Here is a 22,902-nt window from a genome sequence, read left to right on the forward strand (position 1 = left end):
CCACATGCGACCCACCAGCCCCGGAATGCTGTTGTGTGGAAAACGGTCCCGGGCCGGGCAAGGAAGTTGAGTTATGTGCAACCGGTGGGACCACACGAAGGAAGTGCCAGATTCACGCCACGGCCATCTTCCCCCGACACCGTGCCCGTTTCGTGACTGCCGTTTTGTATTGTCTCGTTCCAGGAAAGCGCTGGCCCTTTTTTGTTTACGAGGCTTTTCCACGGCACTAGCGCGAGGGGTCCAAGCTAAACGCATGTTTGCCTTCAAAAAACCGGAACGAAACGATACGGCGATGATGATGCATCGTTAGCAGCGAGTGCGGTACGGCTTCAAAAGAGCCCGCGTGCAAAATAGACAAATTGCGCCTCTAATATCTTATTTTAAGAAGCTTCACACAAAAGCCGATTACCGGTATTGCGGGACGAAGTGCCAGCGGGCCTCGGGGTTTACTGTGGACACATTCCGAGAGGCAAATAGCGATAGTGGACATCCCGCTACTTCGATCCAAGGGACAGAGATGCATCAAGATGTCGAGCCTGGCATCATAAATGGCATCGATGGGGTTTTGTTTTTCCGCGATGAACAACTCCGAACTCATGAGCGCTGATCATTTGATTAGAAAACGGACACCCTTTCACACAACCCTCCGAAAAGGTTGGTATTTGGGCCAGAGTAATCTGCGAACTAGATCACGCACACCGCCGACCTTCGTGATTCCTGGGAAACCCTTCGAAGCGTTCGAAAATCGTGCCCATCGCCCAGCCACGCACAAATACCGAGTGAAATGGACGCAATTGTTGTTTTTTGGAAGAGAAACCTTTACGTTTTCCAAAAATAAAACCAAACGTGACCCTCCCACCGTGGTCGCCACAACCACATCAAGCCAAGGGTTCGGAAACCGTTGTTTGGTCCGAAAAATGTCGGACCCCTAAGTGGTCCGTACTTTAATTGTACTGTTTTTGAACCCAGAGAGCTGGCGCAATTACCGAAGTGCTCTCGGGGTAGTCGCTGTTGCGAAAGGACGCCAATCGGAGGCACTCTCGGAGCGCCCTAAAACATTGATCATCTTCCTCACGCGATTTGTCTTCCCTTGCCTTCTGGCGGGCGCATTCCATTCCATAGTGATCCTAGTGACGATCGTGACTGCAAGCGTGATCCATACGCATCATATCCCCAGCATCCAACGGTGTTTGCTCCAAATATTCGTCCTCACAAATTGATGACCTTTGCCGCACTGCTTGAGCTGATCGAGGAACACTACCGACTCCGATTGTAGTCCGGCAAAGAAGATCACGAGCCGATCCGAGCCGTTCAAGGTCTCGCCGAAAAGCCGTCGTGTGGCCGCCAAAAAGTGCGTCTCTTGTGCACGGTGTGCGAACTTGAAGCTTTGAGTAGTTCGAGAAGAAAATCAACGTACCCGTCGGTGCATCCGCAGAGGAGGAGGAAGAAGCAGAAGAAAAATCAATCCGTGCACGATCGACAAACTCTGCGCGCGCGCTCGCGCACACAAACACACAGAGCAATCACGATTTTTTGGGAAGGAAAATGAAAAACCCGCCACGGGCCAGCAAGAGCAAGACAACCACATCCGTTGGTTGGTTGGTGGCGTGTTGCCCGACGATTGTGCAATTGTTGATGCTTCTTCGATTTGTTTTACTCCACACCCCTCGCCTCCCTCGCCGTTCCACCCACCGTTGTGTCACTCTCGCTCATCAGCTCAACTTCGCATTAGTTATTGGATGTGTATAGGATTCGCTTTTTTTTGTTGGTTTTTGATTTTGGTCATAGGCTTCGTTTTTTTTTCCCATCTTTTTCGCCATTGGAGAAGCTACTTTATGGTTAGGTGTGTTGTTGCCTCCACCTCCACTCTCTTGTTATTAGTATTTTGTCTGGCCGTTAGTATTTCAGTTCGAAAACGAAAAGTTTCCCTCTTGGCTGGCGGTGCGAGCCACACGACAAGTGAGTCTTTCTTGCTTAGGGCTGTGCCTTTGCTGCTGCTGCCATTTATTGTGTGGTCAGTGTAAACGAACGAAATCGAATCTGGTACGGTTACGGTTGCTCGAGTCACGTGGAGCCGTTTTTGGGGTGGTAATTAAAGCGCTCAATTGTTTGAAGATGAGAGCTTCGGTGTAAAAGTCGGATAAAGCACCTGGCCGTATATGGGGTGCGATGGGGCTCCGGGTGCTCTTTGCTTAGAGAAACAATTGCTCGAGCAAATGAGTTAATAAAATTGTCCGATGTGATACACAGCCCCAGGAGCAAGATCAAGATTTAGGTTCGACGGTTCCCTCTTGGTTTCTTTTCTTTCTCTCTCCCAGGCCCATCAAATCCTATCACGCCACACATGGAAAAGTGGAACGAACGCAAGCTGCGCGATAAATTAAACTACCTTTTTCGCGCGAGCAGCTGTCTCCCGGTCGACGACGATGATGATGCTGATGGCGTTCGGTTCATTCGAGCACCGGTAAGAAAGGTCACAAGTTAATCCAAACGAGCACCGTACCCGTAGGGGCCACACACGCACGTACACACTGTCACGGACACACAGACACACAACCTCACTTTGGCCCCTTGGGGGCCTATACAATTTCCAATGCTAAATCCAGATTTTCGGTGACGGATTTTCGCGTTTTTCTTCCGCTGGCTTACCCAGACCTCGCGAACTTTAACGATGGCGGTAGCGGCGAACCCCGAACAAATGACTTCATCATCATGATGATTGCGCTTCTCGTTCCGTTATCGGTCGCCGCAGAGGAAAAAGCTTTGTCACACACATAAACACACAAACACACACAAGCGCGGCACTTCAACTACACAGACAAGACGACAAAACGCGGGCACAAAACACACGCACTAATCGTGCGGAATTTCTTGCGGCACAAACTTTGAGCTCTGTAGAGATAGAGAGAGGGAGAGAGAGAGAGAGATAGAGGGATAGAAACAACTTTGATAATTACACACTTTTTCAAACAGCTCGATCATCGATCACTTTCTTGCTGGTTGCGGTGCGTTGCATTGCAGCGAGTCGCATTTTCAATTCTGCCAAGGGGGAATCAGCAACAGACGCTTTCTCAGATCGGTTGGTGTTGTTTTACTTTGCTGTTTGCTTTTCTGATGTTTAGATTTAATTTGTATTTATCACTTTTAGAGCGGTCAATTTTTCTCTCCTGTGTTTTTTGTTTTACTCCTGACTTTTCCACGAACACCACCGAGCGCTTTCCACGGCACCGCACCGCAGGGTGTCGAGTAATCTCGGTGTGGCGATCATCCCGGCCGTCTAACAATGCAGCAGCAACAATGAGTGGCGATGTTTCGCATTTGTATTAATATTCATTTCGCCGTACTTTTTTGCGCGCCGTGGGGAAAAGCTAACTTTTTCGCACTGAAATGCACCGAACCACCAGCTCTCGAAACACACGCGGACGTACACACTCGGCGCGATACACTGCGGATGTTTAATGATCCTTTACGTCAGTTAGCCGACGGCGATGGGCAAAGAATGAAGGTGCTTTACATTTTGCAAAGTAATCTTCCTTTCTCGCTCGTTAACTTTTTGCTGTTGCTGCTGCCTCACCCGCGCTACGAGATTAGGATCGACATTTTCCAGTGACACCATTCACACCGTGCACGTTCGTTTCGTTTAGCTGTCAATTTTTGGGCACACTTACGCACAAGCTCACAGTCAGCGAGCCACGATCACAGAAACTTCTCCGACGAACAGTGTTTTGAATTTTCACTAAACGCAACACTAAACGCTTGCCGTCGGTGGTGATAATCCGGTGAGGAATTCTGCGTGAATTTTAGCGTCCATCGAGGCGTCACCGCGATCCGTGACCTAGTAGTGGTGCACCTGTATGCGTATGTCGTCCGCGAACAAGATTAGCATCCGCTTGATAGTGGCGGATCATAAAGACGCACAGCGAGCTAAGCACGAGACGATCGGTAGCGGTAAGAATAAAGAGCGGAGGGGGGTATGGGTGGGTGGCGGGGATTGAGAATCCGATAGCCGGGTAACGGTCACTACTACCACCGCAACAAAGAAGCCGACAACAATAATGTGTTAGAAGAGAGCACGAAGAAGAAGATCGGGGAGGAAAAACTATGCACTCGTGTAAAAAAACGTTATGTTGATGTCGTACCTCCAGACCGACTGACCGAGTAATACAGTATCTCGGCGTTCCCAACCCGAGGACACGCTCCACACGCTCTTCAGTGCGGACGCGCTCGAACCGCGGTCACTCAGCGAGCCAGAAAACCCGAACGGTTTCACTGCAAAACGGTGAGAGCGCGAGAGATTTCGTGCTCCGTTCGTCATAGTAACGGCGGTCGATCGTTAACGGCGACGATGGTCACTCAGCCTCGGGAAGGCGCAGGTAACTCAATCGCAGCAAATCGAGAGACAGCAACGAGCGAACACGACACGAACCGTTCGGAGCTTTCGCAGCGCGCGGCCACGTTCGAGTGCACGATGACGATCGATCAACACCCCAGCGTGCACCAGCGTGCCACCAAACGTGCCACAAACAAAGAAAATGTCCGCAGTCCACACCGGGTCCACAGGTAGAAACAAGCACTTTTAATAACTGTTTAATAAGCGGCTTTGAGCGAAACCCTCATATGAACAGGCTTAGTGTTGTTGCTGTGGTGAAGTAATGAGCACCGAGTGCGCTATGGATTAAGATAAAATTCAGTGCAAAAAGCCTGGCGGTAGGAGCCGAGAAGGAAACGCAAATCTATTGGAACATGACCATTCATGAGAAGCGAAAAACGTGCGTCTCTCATTAGCGGGAAAATTAATGAAAACTATTTCTTGTCGGTGGGAAAAGGAGTCGGTTGGATGGCGCAATTGCGATTAGACGCCGTTTAGTTATTCTAGAGCTGGAGAAATAGGTTTGCTCGAAGTGCTTTTAGAATTCTGGTTCGAGGAACGTTTCGAACGAAATCCAAACGCAAAAGAAGCTCTGCATGAAATTTTAGATTGAAAAAGAATGACATGCAATTCGCCTCGGTTCGCGGATAAAATGGTGCCCCCTTCGAGACCACCGTGAAGTCACGCAGGGAATGTCACCCAGGAACTTTCATCGGTGACTTTTATTGCCACAAAATGCCCACCCCGTGCGATTCGCGGCAATGCAATACTGGCCCACCAGCAGAATGTGTAATAAATCTTCTCTCTGGCTCTCGAACAAAAAACGGCTCCAGCTTGTACCGAAATACCTTAGCAAAAGTAAACAAAACCCTTCGCGCCGTTATCGGATGCCGCTACGTACGCAATTAAACAATCGACCGAGATTGACCCGCTTTTTTTCTTGCTGCCGGTGCAGGGAATTTTGATTTATCCGCGTTTGCTGATGCACAACTCGCCAAGGACCCGCCAAAGAGTAAATTAAATGCAGCGTGTGCTGCTTAAACGCAACACCCAGCCAGCCATCGTTCGATCCGCGGCCAGGTCGGTTGAGCGAATGCCGATCGATAAGCAGTCTGACCATTACTGCACAAAATGCCGATCGATTGCACAGCAACACACACACTCACACACGCGTAAAGACACCCGAAATGCAATCGCAACGGTGGCGTCGGCGAATCATGAAACAATAATCATAAACTGAAATTTCTGTAATTTTATGCAATAAAATGAAAATACGTTTCTCGCTTGATTGGCATATCATTGGGATGGGATTGGTTTGCATTGCGAGTGAGCGTTGCCCGACTGACTGACTGACTGGCCATTCGCTTCCCGACACACACACGCAAGCTTTGTGATGCAGTGCAGTGCCTTCCGTTTCTGGTTTGCTCCCTCGATAATTGATCGTACCGTAGAGCCACGTAGAGGAAGAATTTATCACTCAATTCCTGCAAGTCAGCGCGCCGTGTGTTGGAGGGTATTCCTTGCAGGTCCTCGAGGTCCTCGCAGTTCGCTCGAAGCAATCGTCAATTTTGTGCGCCCAATTCTAATGCTCGTCAAATCAAAGTATCGCTGATCGATTTTTCGTTGATCACGCATCTCAATCTGTCTCTCGCGCTTTTCGCGTCCGATGCCGTTCATCAAACTCAAATTTTGCGTGCTGTCCTCCCTGTTAGCCCTGTTGGCGAATCAGGCCTTTTCTGCAATCCCATTGACGTGGTTCCCTCGAGCAGGGAACCCGCCCGACTGTCCGAGTGTTTTGCGCTCGTATAATGCGAACGCAGTCTGGCGAAAATAATGGAAAAACAATAAAATTTTATTGTTTCGCCGGAATCATGATGCACAATCGGGCAGCTGATCATTTGTCTTCATTTCGCAAACAAGAAACCCCGAACGCGAAAATGACTCCAAACGCACAGCCAGTTGCACGGCGCAATCGTAAGTAAGACATAGTTTACCCTTGATAAACATCGGCCCTTCTTGGAGTTGGAGCACATACCTTGGAAGGCCCTTCCTGCAGCGTCATTGCTAGACGTTTCGTGGCCGTCCGTGGCCTTCCGTCCGTGGCCCGGGAGTGCAATTTATTTTCATCGCCTGATCGCATTTTTAGCTGTCATAAAATATGATTCATTACTCCGTTTTATTGATTTTTGACGCTTCATTAAGGAAACTTTCCTTGTTTGGCCATTGTTGCAGTCGCCGTCGTCGTCGTCGTCTTCGGTGCAGCAGTTTACCGTGACCGTGGGAAGGATCCGGCGCGGGTGCAGGAAATAAAAACTGCTGCAACGGGAGACCAGCACAACAACAGCAGCAGCAGCAGAAAAAAGCCCCGGCTTGTCAGATTGCTGCTGCCAAGCCAGCGTCAGTCAGCGAAAACGAGTCGAATCGTTAAAACTTTTTCGATCGTCTGCAAATAGGGTTCCTCGCCGTTGCAGACGCACAAGTCTCTTGTGCTAATTGGACTACTTAGGGCTACTCTGGGTCGGGCGTTCTTGTTGGCATTCTGGCACCAAATCGGTTTTACAGAAGTCGTCTTGTAATGTGCGCGGCTTGCAGTTTAATGTGTGCGCGATTCGCTTAGCATCGTTGGCGTCGAAAGCGTCGATGTAATTGCCCTTTGGCAGGATCGACGCTTGCGGTTATCGTGATCCCCGTTTTGGGGGGTTGGCAATCGAGTGGAAGATGTTAAGGACGACGTGTCGCAGTTCGGGTGCTCTGTGATTTGGGTAAATAATTTAGAAATCCCTTTTTGCGATGCGATGTCCACCATCGAGCAGTGGCAGGAAGCTGGATCTCATTATCGCAAGACGCTGATGCTGACCGGCCATCCGGCGGCGTGTGTGCGTACGCGCGAGAGCGACAACGCTCTAAATGGTTGCGTGCAGTAATAATCATATTTCTTCGCCGTCTCCCACTCCCAAAAAAGGGATCCGAACGGAGGCCGTACTTAAAGGGTTTTGCAGTTGTTGTTTTGCTGTTGCCGTTGCTGGTGCTGACCTCTGCGTACTGGTTTTCGCCATGGAAGGCGTGCTCGTGCGTGCTTCTTTGCGTGAACAATGATGATGACTTTCAACCCTGATTGGTTCCCGGCACGACTCGGCGCGGCTTTTCGACTTGCTTTTATTGCCCGCGCGCCCTCCAATTGCCGATGATGTCGCTGTTTTGCACTTTTTAATATTCAGCTTGTTTTTATTTCGCCTGGCAGGGAGCAGCAATGGAGCTGAACGGAGCGAGCTACAATTTATTTTTGTAAGGATATTTTCACGGTTTTTAACGTACTGAGAGGCTCAATTTCTCTTGCTAGAACTTGTGCTCCAAGGAAGATAAAATATTACAAAAATATAAAGACAAACACAAAAGACTTCAATGAGCGCTAAGCAACGAAGATTTATTCATGAACTGCTACGAAATGCTCTTCCGGCAAAGTTTGGCAAACGAGAACTCGATAGCGGCTTGCCAGTGGGGTTTGATAAGTGGAACACTAAAATGTTCGATGGGTTTTTCACCTTTCAGATAAGAGAATTCTCTACCGTGCCCGTGCTTGCTTCACTTGCTGCTTATCTGACATTTCCCGCTGCCTTCGTTGGGCAGCTTACATCACTTGTTCTGAATTTCGGGACTTTTGTCCTGCGATACGGATGCGGATACGGATGCTCTATACGGACTGCCCTCCCTCCCCACTCCCTTCCACCTCCCCTAGACCAAAGTTTTTCTCCTGAAAAAACAAACTGTCGCGCGGTCAATGAAGGAGAAACAAGATTTTTGGTGCAGATTTTATCCTGTTTTTTTTTTTTTTGTTGGTTTCAGCCCGCTTGTCGCATTGTATTCAGCTCCAGATATAGGTGCACCGGCCGGCCCACTACCGTGCACACACACACACGAGTAAACATCGGAACAGCAACCGAAAACCTCCACCCCTATTTGCCGCGCGGAAGGCGTCAGGCCAACGTCGGTCGAAGGAAAAGCGAAAAGATAAACGCAGTCAATTAAAACTAAAATAATGCAATTAAGGTTTCCAACTTGCATTCTTTTGTTTTCACATATTTTATAAGCACCAGCAGCAGGGTTGGAGTTTGGACATCAAGACTACCACTGCCGGTAGCTGCGGCGGCCAGCAGGACAGCCAGTTGTGAGCGAGCGTCTTTTTATGCCTTGGCCCACAGCCTAACCTTTGTTCTGGTTTTGTTTTCCGCGAGCAAAACGCTTCGGCGTTTTTGAGAGAGTTCTCCTCTGCTTTTTGTTTTTGGTGATGCTGTTTCGGTCAGTGAATGTAATCGGAATAATATTTCATGAAACTTTGTATAAATCTATCCCCGCGACAAGCGTCCCGCGTCTGATGTACCGGGACCCGGTTGAGCCGTGTCGCCAAAACAATGTTCCCCCGGCGGGGCCTTTCCCCCCGGGGGATTTTCACTTCCGGTGCTCCCGAAAAACCACGCCGAGCTTGTCACCCGTGTTGTCGCGCTGTTGACCTTTTCGCAGGAGAATTCAGTCATCAAATAGTCAAAACAAAACCAGGCAAATAAACATTCGTCGAATGCCGGGCCGAATGTTGCACCGTACACACCGAGGTGGAAATATTTCGAGCTTTGTTGTAACATTTTGATGCTCTCGCACACACACACACACACACAGAAACATTAACCCTGCTCGGTGTCATTTCAAAAGTGCATTCCGCACATTAGAGCCCGTTAACAAGGAGACTTTTGCTTGTCGGAGGGTATTCCGTTCCGTTCAGACGAGCCTTCTTTATTTCCAACATAATTCGAGCAATGTTGATTGCTGCCGGGGTTTATGTTAGGGTATCGCTGATTTGAGCCTCATTTTATGCTGCACTCCCGATATGGACACGGCTTCCCCCATTGCTGGGACGACCTCCATCACAGCCGAATCAAGTGATAAGCTACAAAATTTATGTTCGCTTTTTCATCTGCTCTGCGGTCCCGATCGTAATGACACCGCTGTGTCAGAGCTGTGCCTTGTGCGATTTTTGGGACATTATTTACTTGTTGCACTTACAGGCTTAATTAGAGAGCCAGATCACCCACTAACTGGCCAAAGGGATCAAATGTTCCGAACCGTCCGTCTGCGAGCTCGGGGTCGTAATTTCCAGACCCGCTAAATGGTTCGCCTCAACTGCAGGCTGGTGATCGAGGTGATCTTTGTTTGATGGTTGCGCGTACCAAAAATTGGTGCAATGATCGTAAAGCATTCGGTGCTTGTTATCCTTACGAGAGCAATAATGCGCTCTCCTGTGGAACATTAGGGGTTCGGTCAGCTCGGAGGACCAAGTTGTTGCCTTCGATCACGTTCGATCGAGTAGCGAAATTCAGTAGCACTGTGGTGTGGTTGGAGTTGCAAAAAAAAAAAACGACAAGCGGAAACCACAAGTACCCCGCACACGCACACACAAACCCACACGGATGATATGATCGTGTGGGCAACCCACCAAACAAATAAAAAAAAGGCAACCGGTTTCGCCAAAACAACCTCAAAAAAGGCCCGTCTTGGCTCGCTAAAGAGGCAAAACGGGATTTTGTTTTATATTTGTGTGTTATTTTCCCGTTTTTACTTTCCTTGTGTTGCTTCGAGGGTCTTCGCAGCAGCAGCAACAACAAACAAAAAAAAAAAAACATTTGCTTTATTCGTGCAAACCCCAACCTGTAATCGCCATTTTATATCGATCAACTGCAGAATGCATTTCGGCCCCCCCTCCAACGAACGCCCTTGCTGAAATCTGTCGCTCGGGATGGAAAAGGATGCAAGACATCGGCAACTCCGACAACCAAAAAAAAGATGCGGAGGTTGTCGAAGTAAAGCCTAGTACTGGTCTGCTTTTGAGACATCGGACAATGGCGGGTGATCGGTGCGGTGTGTGTGTGTGTGAGGTGGGACGAGGTGCGGACGAAGACAAAAGGGAGGACGGGCTTTTGAGTCATTTACGCTGGTGGATGCCTTTTATGTAACCATCTCGCTCGCACGTTTGTCACTGCGATCAGTGCCTCGGTTGAATGCATCAGGATCTAGCGACCACGGACATCTTCAGTGGCCCAAAATCGAACGGAACCACACAGCTTCGCGGATCCTTCCAGCTCTCGCGCCACCGCCGAAGGTGACGAAGTCTCGAAAAATGCTTCTCAAGTCGCGCCTTGTCAGGGTTTTCAGGCCGTGGGCCGGTTGCGTTTGGCTGCCGTTACAGTTGCTGAGTTGTGCCGCAGACACGCGGCCACGAATCTCCTCCCGTGGCGCAACGGGTTCCTGTGTTCGTGTTGTCGTTGGCTGGCGATTCCTTTTTTAATCTCCTTGCACGTACAGTTTTTTGGCTCCGCTGTCTTTGGTTCATTGCTGGCTGCACTCACTCACTCAAACTCCAACTCGTGCATGATCTGCAGGCCCGCGTCCGAGGCTGTGTTCGTCTTTTAAAACTGCATATTTATTTTTTATTGCGAGCATTTTGATGTCTTCGCATAAATTTCTGTTTTATAAACTTTCTCGATCGCTCGCTCGCTCGCTCAGGTATCGGCCGGCTATCGGGCGGGAGGCAGTTTGATTGCTTTTTCACCGGATTGGGTCGGACTTTTCGGTGGCGCGCACACAATGGCGTGCTGCTGGCGGCGAGTGGGGAGGCTTAGCAGCCGTTTTCGGCCAGGAGTTTTGGGACTGGTTTTGGCCGTTTTATTGCAAAACTTTTGTTTTTCGTACTTGCTGCAGCTCGATATTGTCCGCGTATTGGCGAATTTTGTTTTTCTTTGTTGCTGCAACCGATGCAACCACCAGAAAACGGTACAGACACACACACACACACACCCAAACGATCGCAGCCAAACGATACGCATCATAAGGCAAACAAGTTTGCCAACATTAAAATGTTGCTAAAGGATGGATAGGGTTATAAAAATGCGAACCTTGTTGGCGTAATAGCTTAATGAGGCCAACCTCGTCCAGAATGGGACGACGTACCCGGGTCCGTGAGGTTAAAGTTAAAGAGTTGGTTTCTCGGGCACAAAACTCAAAATATTCTCCAATCTTTATTCATACAAAAATATGAACTTCCCGCAATTTCTTCCAATTTTTTTTCCTCGTTCTGTTCCGATCTTCCCTTTAGGCGCCGCATGCTCTCACGAGCTCCAGACGGCGTACAATTGATTATTCAGGGCGATAAAGTTAATTAAAACATCCTTGATGTTATTAAAACCGATCCGCCCAGAAATGGCACCCAATTTGGTGGAGGAAAAATTGCGCTCCTCCGGTCGGTCCGGCAACCACAAAATATAAAATGTTGCGAAAAATGGCGAATACCACCTGAATGTTTCAGCGTGAGAGCGACCACCGAGGGAGTGCTTGGGTCCGAAATTTGGGCTTAAAATATGGAACAAATTAATTAAACTCCAATAAGATATTGGCAACCTGTAGGCTGGACGTTGGTTTTTTGGATAAGGAATAAATTCTACAATGTACGCCCTTTTGCGGTCCGTTGTTAAATGATTTATTGTTCCTTTTCGTGCCGAAAACTTTCACGCGTGTGCTTTTGTGTAAACAAAGTCATCAGCTATATGTAATTGTGAGAAAAGGCATGAGGAAAAGTTTGCGAAAGAGGAAAAATCAGTGAAAACTAATATAAATTAAGCATGTCTTTATGCAAACTCCTGGAAAAAAAGCAGGAAATCACATTTCATTAGAAACATTCATTTGAACATAGCAACCGACACAGGACTGACTATCGAGCTACGGGTAAAATCAACTCACAGAAAGCCAGAAATGGCAGGCCAAGATCTTTCGAGAGGTTGGAGTGTCAAGGAAGACGAAGAATATAATATCACTGATAACAGAGTAGAATAATTAAAAGAATATCTAGGACAAAATAAATGTCAACACTTACTTATCAGACACTACAATTGCAACGCAGTCTTAGTCTGATGTAAAAATCCTCGAAATCGCTTAAGGTTTCGCTCTCGTCTGTCAAATCATTTTCCCAGTCGTTCTGGCGGACGCATCAATGCCATCAATCCATACCAATTTGGGCCTACCAAACCTTCTCTGGTCATGTGGACAGCCTGAAAGGATTTTACAGACTGGGTCGTTAGGTGCCAGTCTCAAGACGTGACCAGCCCACCGGACCGTGGCGAGTCTAATTCAGGGTGAGGTCATCGTCATCATCAGAGCTAACGTCATTGTAACGGCTCCTTCATTGTCCTTCTCCTAACTTATAGTTTCGCTAAAAACATGGCAAAATAGGACTAACAAAATCTTCAATTAAATATGGAGTGATAACATCGATAGGAAACAAGAAAAAAGCAACAAATATGACTGACATTCCTTCTCAAATACAAGTAGGAGTTTATAAAATCTATCCACAACCTAGCAAAATTAGATGTCATTCCGATCAGCAGCTTGTGAAATATTTCATTAAATGATCTTAATTTATATTAATATCAAGCATCTTCTCATTACTGCTGAAAAAAGCAAAATATCCAGTCATCCATTCGTCTTAAAGATGATCGTGTTGGCAAAACAATGTTTCCACGACCGACGGATTCGATGTGGGTGGCACACCGTAGCACACGAAGATTACCGCGTGAGCAAACATAAGCCCCGAAAACCATCATATTTAAACGGACGTTTAAATGCCATACCGTTTTGGGCCAACGTTTTTGACAGTCACCAGCCTTCGTCGTGCATCCTGTTTGCAGCCACAGTGTTCCGTTTCGTTGCGTTTCGTCGCGGTAGGTACAAGTGTGAAATTTACACATCCAATGAGCCGAAATGAAATCCAACAAGCCTTCCCTTATCGGCCGGTTTGGCCGGCTGTTTTTCGTTAAAGGCCGACTTACCGCTTGTTAAGAAATGGGGTTTTGCACGAAAGACTTTGGCAACAAACAAAAAAAAACGGAGCAGTATCCTTCCTTCTCTCGGGACTGTGGACGGTCCCGGTTCTGATCTCAAATCCTAAGGCCTTCGGGCGCTTGTCAGGAACAATTTCACCGTAGCGAACCCCTTGCCCGCACCCTCGCAGAAAGGGAGCTCTTTGAACTTCAGACGCCTCAACCTGTAGATGCCAGCCCAAAGTATGTCCTGCCTTCTTTGTTGGGACTAAAATCTTCGTTACCCGAAGCTGCTACATCCGTGTGGTGTAATTTCGCCCAAGCGTTCCCGAGCCCATCCCGGCCACCGTAAAAGCAGTACTCGCCTTTTGTGATAATCGTTGGCAATTATTTTACACCCGAGACTCTAGCCTGAGCTCTGACCCTTTTCTTGGCCCTGTTTTGCATGCACGCAAAGCCCCGGGATCCCGCAAGCCAGCTTCTGTCAATCTTTGGTGTCGCTCCCAAAATCTCTCCTTAAATCCTCTTCCGTAAGAAATTCAAAACAATCGCCCAGCCCGCTGCGTGTGTTGTCCACGCTTGACACGAGGTGTGCATGTTATTTCTACCCGAATTAACCGTCGTCTTTGTGTGGCGCGCAGAAGGGTGGCCGGTTTTGTTGTCGTTGTTGGACCTGGAGCCCTTAAGCTGCAGGTACCACTCAACCGCAAGGGTCACCGCTTGATTGGTAGTCGGCGTTTTAATGTTAAAGAGTTTAGACCACTTTTTCACACCAAAACTTCCAAAAGTGCGGTCCACATTAACCGAGAAGGAGGCCGTTTTTTCTTGTGTGAGCTGCAGCCGAAATGATCGCATAAACACCGCTCCCGGGTCGGGGTTCGTGTAGTGTTACACACTGGGGATTTCATTGTACCATTGATTTTCGGGACGCTGCTTCACCCGTAGCTCTCGTGAATCGTGCGAACAGTTTCTAGATCGTCTTCCTTTTTTCTGGTTCCCTCGCACCGGCAACTCGCACTGGAGTAAGATACAGTGCGTTTTTTTGTTCGGTTGGTGGCCTGCTCGGAGTTATCTGCCAGCATTCGGAGCATCTACAAATAATAATCTGCAGCCCCGTGCGAGTGTGCGAGTTTCGGGACGTGTTGAGGTAGCGTAACCGAAAATCCCTTACCTCATCGTAATCATCTTGTATGACAGACTGAATTGTCATAATTATGGCAATTTGCGTTAATTTTTTCCTCGACCCCTTTTCGCTACCTTCGAATCTCTACGCGAGGCGAAATGATGTTCACTGGGTGCAGGTGAAAACAAATTCATTGCAAATGGACGAGCGTGCGGAACCGGGGACCACACACATTCACGGACTGTTCCGAGTCGATGTTGGCTGTTTTTCGGAACGAATATCGGAAATTTTACCAGCAAAGCGCCGAAAACCAGGATCAGGATGAATTGTAACTTTGATTTTGTTGATCTCTCGATCAAATTGATCAACAAAAACCCCCCAAACCAACGGTAGGTATTGCGCGCTCTGGTAAGTTGATAAATGGCTCGGCAAAATTATCCTACTCAACCGGTGAAATGAGTTTAACGGGTTGGCAGTAAACTCGAAGACATCGAAACTTGTGATTATTTCATTAAATTTGATCGATCCGATCTTCGCCTGGTCGCGAGTTCGTGCGAGGTCATGGCTGCACTTGATGGAGAAGACTCGCGAGCCACTTCTCAAGCTGCCTTCTGTGTGTTATCAATGCCAAGGTCTTCTTGTGTGCCGAGTCTGGCCGATACAGATTCGCGGCGGTAATGTCTGCTTCGGTCGCGATATTCAATCGAAGTGTAATTTACGATGTGCCATGAGTACACAAGCTAATTGCGTACAACGCGCGCGCTCGTCAAGATCGGACGCGCAAGATAAGCATCTCACTGATCGGGCACTGCAGTGCGTTCCGAAAACCACCGTTCGAGGAGGCTCGAGAAATTATGATAAGAGCAGCAACGGTGCAAGACATCCTTGATTTACTTTTAACCGGACATGCTAATTAATGCCTCAGGACCCAGTCGCAGGTCCAACGCAAGGATAAGAAATGGCTTTAAATTGTTGCAATATTGAGTTCGGGAATTTCAATCACCTGTTTGGCTGAGGTCGCATCGCCCGGTCCGTTAAACATCGGGCTCCGTAATTGGGACATTAAATCGCGAAGGATGCAGGACCGGCTTTGGCAGGCTGGTGCCGTATCGTCTTTGATGCATCATCGATAACTTCATTCCAGGATTCATCGCCCGCGGACAGTATGCAATGAGCTTTTAAAGAACCTCGTCGCTGTCGAGAATTACTTCCTGTGGCAGGTCCTGAAGTTGCGATCTTCCGTGGTCAACAAAAAAAAAAAACCCTACTGGTTCCCACCCGACTCGTTTCGCGTTGGAGCCCGCTGTTGTTTGTTGATTGATCACTACTCGCTTCACCTGTTTTCGGGGTCCGAATCTAAATAGGCGGGCTGTGTGACAACACAAAGAACACAATTGTCTGCAGGCGGTGTTGGCGCGGCGGCAATGGATGCAGGATCCATTATTTTTTATGTCGTGTTTTATAATATTTCCTTTAAATCGCGTATAATAACATGGTGGAGTCTCATAAAACTGGTTTAAGCCCGAGGAGGGAGTTGCCGTCGCCGTCGCCCAGGTTCCTGGTTGCCGGAAAGTGCTTTCGCATGGTGGATTTCACATATCACGCTAGTAGCGTTCAGGAACGGGCCACTAAAACGACCAAACTTCAAACGCACAGGGACACATTAGCTGGGACGCGGACTAGAGGACAAACAAAAAATGGCGCTCATGTGGCCAGACGCCACCCGAAAAGCGCGTGTACCGGTTCAATGAGCCACGAAGCCTATAAAAACCAAATCAATCAAGAGCTAACAAGCGTGGCGCGTAACGCTAACAAGTCGAATCCGTCAAACAACTACCAGAAGCGCCTTGAAACAAGTGGATTGGAGGGTGGATGGAAGAGCGAGCGAGAGTCAAGGCCACTGCCGGATGGTAGGATGTCATGCAGCGGTTGGCCAGACCCGCGAGCAGGCAATATCGTCCACCCTAATGGTGGTGGTTGCGGTTCGGAATCGGTCGGGCAGGGAACGCATATTTCGCCAAGCGGAAGCGATTCGCCGCCGCGAACCGGTACAAACTCGTTTTGATTCCTTCGGATTAGTTTGTTTTTGCTCGAGCGTCGCGATCCGAAACGATCATCCGGCGATCAGGTGGATTTGGAAAAGATATCATTTTTTGCACGGCTCCCAACCCACCACCCAAAACTCCACCCCGAGACCTCAGAGCTCAGGGTTCGGAGCCGCCCAGGGTTATTATCATATTTGTTTGGTTTGATGGGTGTTTGAGCGATCGGTGCTGGTCCCAACGAGCAACAAGACCAAGATGCCAAGCACTGTTGGGCAGGAATTTTGTTTGCTTCGACTCAAACACACACACACACTCGTTCTACAGGCTGACAGACATGTGAATATTTTATCTGTCCGCTTTAATTGCTACTCTAGCCGGTGGAAAATGATCTTTATTCATGCGAACAAGTGCTCTGGTACCTTTTTTCAAACGTTTTTTTCCCCAAAAAAACCTCAAATCCAACACCAATAAAGTGGTCCGTGCGGGCGATGAGAAACAAAGATCGCGGTCGTAATTAATGGGACCGCGCAACTTCGCCCAGCAAGCCACCCACCCTGTACTTATTTACTTTCGACCATTTTCCCCTCCTAATGATGAGCTTTGAGCTTGAAGTTTATTTAGTTCGGGTCGCTTTTATCGCCGAGTGCCTGGCACGCATTGTACTGCTTCGGTCGTTTAATTTGATTAGAAAATTAACTTTTGCTTACCACCTTTGTGGTCACGCCGTAGCCATTTTCCCGCCGAGCCCATTAATCACCTGGAGCTGCGAAAATTCAAACCATTTTTTCTGTGTCAAACAATTAAGCGTCGGTGAGGCGCGAGATTTGCATTTTTACTACCATTTTATTGTAGTATAATTTCATTTTGGATGCATTAAAATAAATTAAGAGCCAGCAAAAAGATGGTTCTCTCGGCCATCGTGTCCGACGGGTGGCAAATGGCACTGTGTAGCCACAGGCAGAAATTCAAATATACGCGCACGGAAAACTCATAATCTTCATAGGTTTCTTGTGTCGCAGGTTGTGGTTTTTTTTATTTATATTTTCGATTACAAACAACCGGCAGCAGCAGCAGCAGCAGCAACCTCAACCGGACAAGCTATCGAACCGGGCAACCCCATAAACCGCTAATGGCTTTCTACCGGTTATTCAACATTTCAGCATTTTCCCACAGCACACACACACACACACGCGGACACAGGCAAACGTATGCGGCCTAATGAGGTCACTTCGATATGGACGATCGATGTATGCAGTTGGTATTTTAATAGAGGAAATGCATTTTACCAACCATCTCGTTGTGATCGTGTTTGGCGGATTGGCGTTCGATTAGAAGTATCCTCCTACCAAAGCAACAGGCCAAACAAGACTAAACGGCTGATGGAAAAAACATCTCCTTCTTCTTCTTGTTTGTGTATTTGCAGCTTCATCCCCCTTGTTAGTGCGTTAGGAAATCGTTTTGTTTATGTAAAGATAATTTTCCATCCGAGAAGCAGCAACTCATCATCAGTGTGGGAATTTATGGACGATTTAGAGTGTGTTAATAGCCGGCAGGTATCGCATCCATTACCATTCGTCATTTTCACGGAGAAATGGGTGATGTGAAACATAACTGACGTGAACGATTCCCAATTCCAAAAATCGATTATGATTTTTCTAGTTACTTATTTATATACGAGGTACTACTAATACAATCGAATTTCTTGGTCTATCTTACAGATGAACCATGCTATGTGGTCAACCTTAATGACTTTTCGGGCCGAGCCGTCCGGTATCATTCTCATGACATGTCCAGCCGACCGGAGACTGGTAAGTTTAATTAGCTGTACGATGGTGAAATCGCTATGAATATCCTGCACAATGAAAATCTTAGGAAAGAACCATATATCTTTCCGAGCATCTGAGAGCAAGTTTTGGAGAGCGTCCATGTCTCAGGAGAATATGAGTACTTCGAATATGAATATTCCCTTCGTCAGTGAGAGATCCCTGCGCGTGACTGAATATCAGGAGCGAATGAGCTCCGCTATGGGTTACTATGGCCCCCCCCCCCCCCAAACTTCTCCGGAAAACTCCAACAACACACACAATGCAAACTGAAATGTCCGGTAGTCTTCTACGGTCACGAGTCTTGGACTTTGCTTTCAGAGGACGCCGATGCACTCGTCATTTTCGAGTGGCTGGTTCTAAGGACTGTATTTGACGGTGTCTGTGTGGGTCTGTGCAGAAGGGGAATGACCCACAAGCTAACCGAACTGTTTGACAGCACTGTTGTCCTCACGGCGACCGAAGCCGGGAGTGTTCCAAGACTGAGGCACGTGATGAGGATACCGGAGTCATATGTCCCACCAGGAATGTGTTCGTCAGCGACCTGTTAGGCAAGAGGTGTAGAGGAGCACAGCGAACAGTGACTGGATTAGGTGAAGTCTAATCTAGTGTCGGAGATCGGATTCAACTTTAGATAGAGGAGTGCAACCCTGGACCGTGTTTCGTTGAAACGTATTGGCGATCTGGCCATTTCCTATAGACGTGCTCTATCCTGAGCTGGCCAACACGAAGCAGAAGAGCGAATGCAAATTCGTCGAATGGTAACGACACTTACCGCTCGTAACTCAAGACCGGACCTAACCCAATCGAATCACTCTCGAATGACAACCCAAGCGTTGACCTAACCGTCTGTCATATCTTTATATCGGTATTCGTGAATACCAAAATGCAGGCCCAACCAACAATTGATCCATAAAACAATGAATGCACAATTTCTCTATTCGCAGTCCGTTTGCTTACATCCCATTCCCAGCCATCTTTTCAAGTTGAACTTTTTAAAGGGATAAATTACCAGCGAAGTACGCGTCACACTCGCCACCGCTAGACAATCGAGTCATATTTTATCGATGCTGTCCCTTCCGTTTGCAACGACGAAAGACTTCTTTCTTCTGTCTGGCCGATGCTATTATCCTTCCTGGAGCTGGAGCTGGACTGGACTGGACTTTTGTTTGGACAATTCTTTTGCCCCGGTAACCTTCCCAAGCGCACGTTGATTGATGTATGCAACGGTAGCCAGTGGTGTGCCAACGTTTCCTTGAAATTTCCCCACCGAAAGATCGTTGTGTTGTGATCGAGTCCCTTATCAGTGCAATATATTTTCGTTAGTGTGATTTCGCGAAAGAAAGCAAAAAGGGCAACATGAAACGGAATAATCTTGATGGTGAACTACAGCAGCAGCAGCAGCTCTTTGGAACACCTGTAGAAGCTGTTGAGAGAAGGGCACGTGAGAAGGGGTGTCTTTATCATCAACTCACCTGATCGGAGCAGAGATAAGAAAAGCTACTGGAGGATTGCAAAAAATGACACCACCGAAAATCTCCATTTGCCTCCATATCGCGGAAAATTTATCGATACCACAACCGTACAAGGCGGGTATTTGCGTTTCTGTTTAATTGAAATTAATTATTTCGCCGAAATTCAAGCAGCCGAATGGAATCTGATAAGTGGCCAATAATTTGAGACATTCCATTTATTACCCGTCGCGTAATCCGCAAAGAGGACCTCGGGAGGAATATTTTGAATTCATTCTAATTAATCTGATGACGGTTTGCTCCGTCCCAGCGCGATCGCTGCCGTTGCAGCGAAGAGTCTATCTATCGCTGTCCTCGCGGCTTAAGCCAGCAAACGTTTTAGCCTTTCCCACCCAATCCTTTTAATATCCAATCACAGTCGCCTTGAAAACGCAACACTGCCAATTTGCAGCATAATTTACAGCGCTTTTTATCTCAAATAATGAAATAATCATTACTCTTTTGCCGCCCTGGCCACAGCCCCGAGCAGCAGCAGCAAGGCAGCAGTGACGGCAAACCCTGTTCGTGGGATGCTGATCGACTTTTCTCACTGTTCTCCCGCACGCTGGTTCTCTCGCCCATCGATGCGATAATGCTTTTGTTCAGGAAACGAGATGTGGAGAGCTACAAAAAACCGGTCGATCGGATCTGAGCTACCGCCAACGACCAACATATATCCCGGAGGCGAAACGATTGACAAGTGCAACACGGGGCCTGAAAGTGTACCGCTTTGCTGCACTTTGCTACACTTTAGTGTTGTACCACACCCTGCCCGCGACTCCCACTCGCACCCGCACCCGGTCTCGTACACCTCCTGGGGGGGAGATAGTTTCTCATCAATAATCCACACATCCTGGCACACACTGATCGGTCCATTCTCTCGCCCGTAGTCAGGCGTCGACGTGTGGTGTGGCGTGGCGTGTTATGATTTCTGGACTTGTAATGCCCCTGATCGATGTTGAGGTGAAGGAGTGAGGCTGTGTGGCAAGGGTGCGAAAAAGCGGTTAGCAGCGATCGAACACACTGTTGAGATCGTTTTTCGATTGAACAAATATCAACTCCACTAAGTGGATTGATTAGTCGTCGTCGTCGTCGTTGTGTTGTGGAGTGGATTTCTACCGTGTCTTGGGAGACACGATTTGCATCAACCTTTGAAGGTGTAAGGTTATGTTTAGAGATACAAGAATAAATTTAAATGTCAATTTAAGCTGAAGCATTGTAACGGAGCTCAGCAAAGCGATTTGATTCTGTGGAAGAACTGAACCTGCATTCATAAACTTATCAAACTGATTTATTATTCCAGCTATGATGCAATATTGTTGTCGTTCTAGATCGGTTGCTTGCCGGTTCTACACCCTACCGAAGAGGTCAATGAATCGTGAACCCACCCTGTTCTTCCCATTCCACCCATTACAATCATGTGGGAGTTTTGCCAGCCGGACCAGACCGTGTTCCACGTGGTTTGCGTGTAAGCGACCATTCCACACGCGCACACAAATCGGTCAGTCACGATATTCTAAACCGCAAACAGCTTCACAGTTACTATGCATGTCGGCTCGGGCCACACTGACCAGCAGCACGGGCGGACAGCAAAGGTAAATGAAAACAGTAATGATCGTACGCGATTTGACGAGACATGACACGTTCGGACAAGCGTCAGGTTGATCGCAAACAAGAGGAGGGCAGGCAAAAAACGGAACGTACAGAGTCGAACATAGTGCGAAACCCCCGGCCTGAAATCCATAAAGCGTGAATATCGAAATAGGATCGCGAAATCGCCAAGTCGCCCGATCGGTGCAGAATGGATTGAGTTTTCATATCCGTCGATCAGCGGAACAATGCGGCTGACGGTTTGTTGGGCGACACTCGGACACAAGGCTCGGTTGCGTAATGCACTGCTCCGAATTGATTGATCATATGCACGCGCGCATATGTTCCAAGTGATCCTTCGCTTGGGCGGGGGCTTGGGCGAAGGACAAGCCAGCTTCAACTGCCAAGCTCGGTTTGAAATAGAGACATCGAAGGTGGTGTGGCGATTGGAATCAGATTGATCAGTTCCTTAAGTATCTTTTTTCTGTGTGTGAGTTTGTTCAATTTCTGCACACGTCCTTGTGGTTTTAATTTTGTTGATAGTTCTATTAAGATCACGATCAGCGTGTCCTTGCGGCTTAATTTTGTGTGCTTAATATTTGCATTTCATCGTGTGTCGTGAAGTTGTTTGGGACAAGTCGCTAATTAAATCAGGCTCCATTTTGATGTCGTTAAAACTTTGATGCTTTTTGCATTGACTTCAATTCGTTTAATGCTTCTGAATGTTATACCACTTTTTCCTGCGCCATTCTCGTTCGAGCGAGCGTCTCAACCTCTCTTTAAAGCCTGCCGCCCTTATGTGATTTATGGATATTGCTCTGCGCTTATCTTTGCTGCAATAATTTTATGAACTGCCGTCAGCCGATAGGACATTAGCGTTAGAATTTATTATATTAATTTATTTAAATCCCTCTCGGGGATCGCTATTGCTTCCGATAGTACCGGTTGCCCCGTAAGGAAATGACTTGCTCCACGTTAGCATATCCTTCGGCTCGGCTACACTTGAACCTCTTCAAATAAACAACAATCAGTCTCGGGCAATTGCTTCCTACTAGTCTAGGCATGCGTCCAACCAATCCACTCCCAACCACCAGAGCAATCATTTGCGGCCAAAGGCTTCCTTCGGGCCACGATTTTCTCGTTAGCACCAAGAACTTGTTAAGTGGAGTCGGGGCAAGAATGAAGGAAAAAACGGTCAACACCGAACGCCATAATCGAGCCACCTGTCGTATTGAGCCTCGCCCACCCCCAAAGGCTGTTGGTCTCACACACACACACACATCACTCGCTATTGCAGCCGATCGACAAAAGACTGTTGCCAAGGGTCTTGTGAGCCGCGTAACTTACCGAGCTAATCCCACGTTAATTAACGAAATCACTTTCATAAGCTTTAGATTTCAAATTTATTGCCTCGAATCGAAACCGATCCGAGTGGACAGTTCGGATCGTTGATTTTCTCGCACGGTACTTGCACGCGGGAGACGGTGGCTCCGAAGGGTGTCCCATTTAGCATAAAGGCGCATGAAGCGGTCCTCCGGCCGGCGTCCTTTTGCCACCGGCGACCGTTGCAAGCCATTATCACG

General features: G+C 47.8%; 2 protein-coding genes across 7 annotated transcripts in view; one reads left to right on the forward strand and one right to left on the reverse strand.

The window, feature by feature from the left end:
• Window positions 1-4,138, reverse strand: part of LOC118507137 (mucin-19-like) — a 98,560-nt gene extending 94,422 nt beyond the window's left edge. Inside the window, exons 1-2 of the mRNA XM_036045167.1 lie at window positions 3,374-4,138; window positions 2,390-2,892 (exon numbers count right to left, since the gene is read on the reverse strand). The gene's annotated coding sequence lies outside the window, so the exon portion shown is untranslated. The remainder of the gene's footprint in view (window positions 1-2,389; window positions 2,893-3,373) is intronic.
• LOC118507127 (sal-like protein 3) overlaps window positions 1-22,902 on the forward strand; it is a 186,539-nt gene that overhangs the window by 94,681 nt on the left and 68,956 nt on the right. For 4 of the 6 annotated variants that reach the window (XM_036045145.1, XM_036045139.1, XM_036045141.1 and 1 more), the window contains one exon: window positions 18,114-18,203. Coding sequence is in view for 1 of the 6 variants with exons in the window: in XM_036045138.1 (XP_035901031.1) it covers window positions 21,278-21,324 (47 nt within the window). In the remaining 5 variants the exon portion in view is untranslated. Of the gene's footprint in view, window positions 1-17,835; window positions 17,949-18,113; window positions 18,204-21,138; window positions 21,325-22,902 lie in introns of those variants that run through there. The other 2 variants (XM_036045142.1, XM_036045138.1) reach the window with 2 other exon arrangements.

This window comes from Anopheles stephensi, chromosome 2 (genome assembly GCF_013141755.1).
Source record: "Anopheles stephensi strain Indian chromosome 2, UCI_ANSTEP_V1.0, whole genome shotgun sequence".
NCBI classification, from domain to species: Eukaryota; Metazoa; Arthropoda; class Insecta; order Diptera; family Culicidae; genus Anopheles; species Anopheles stephensi.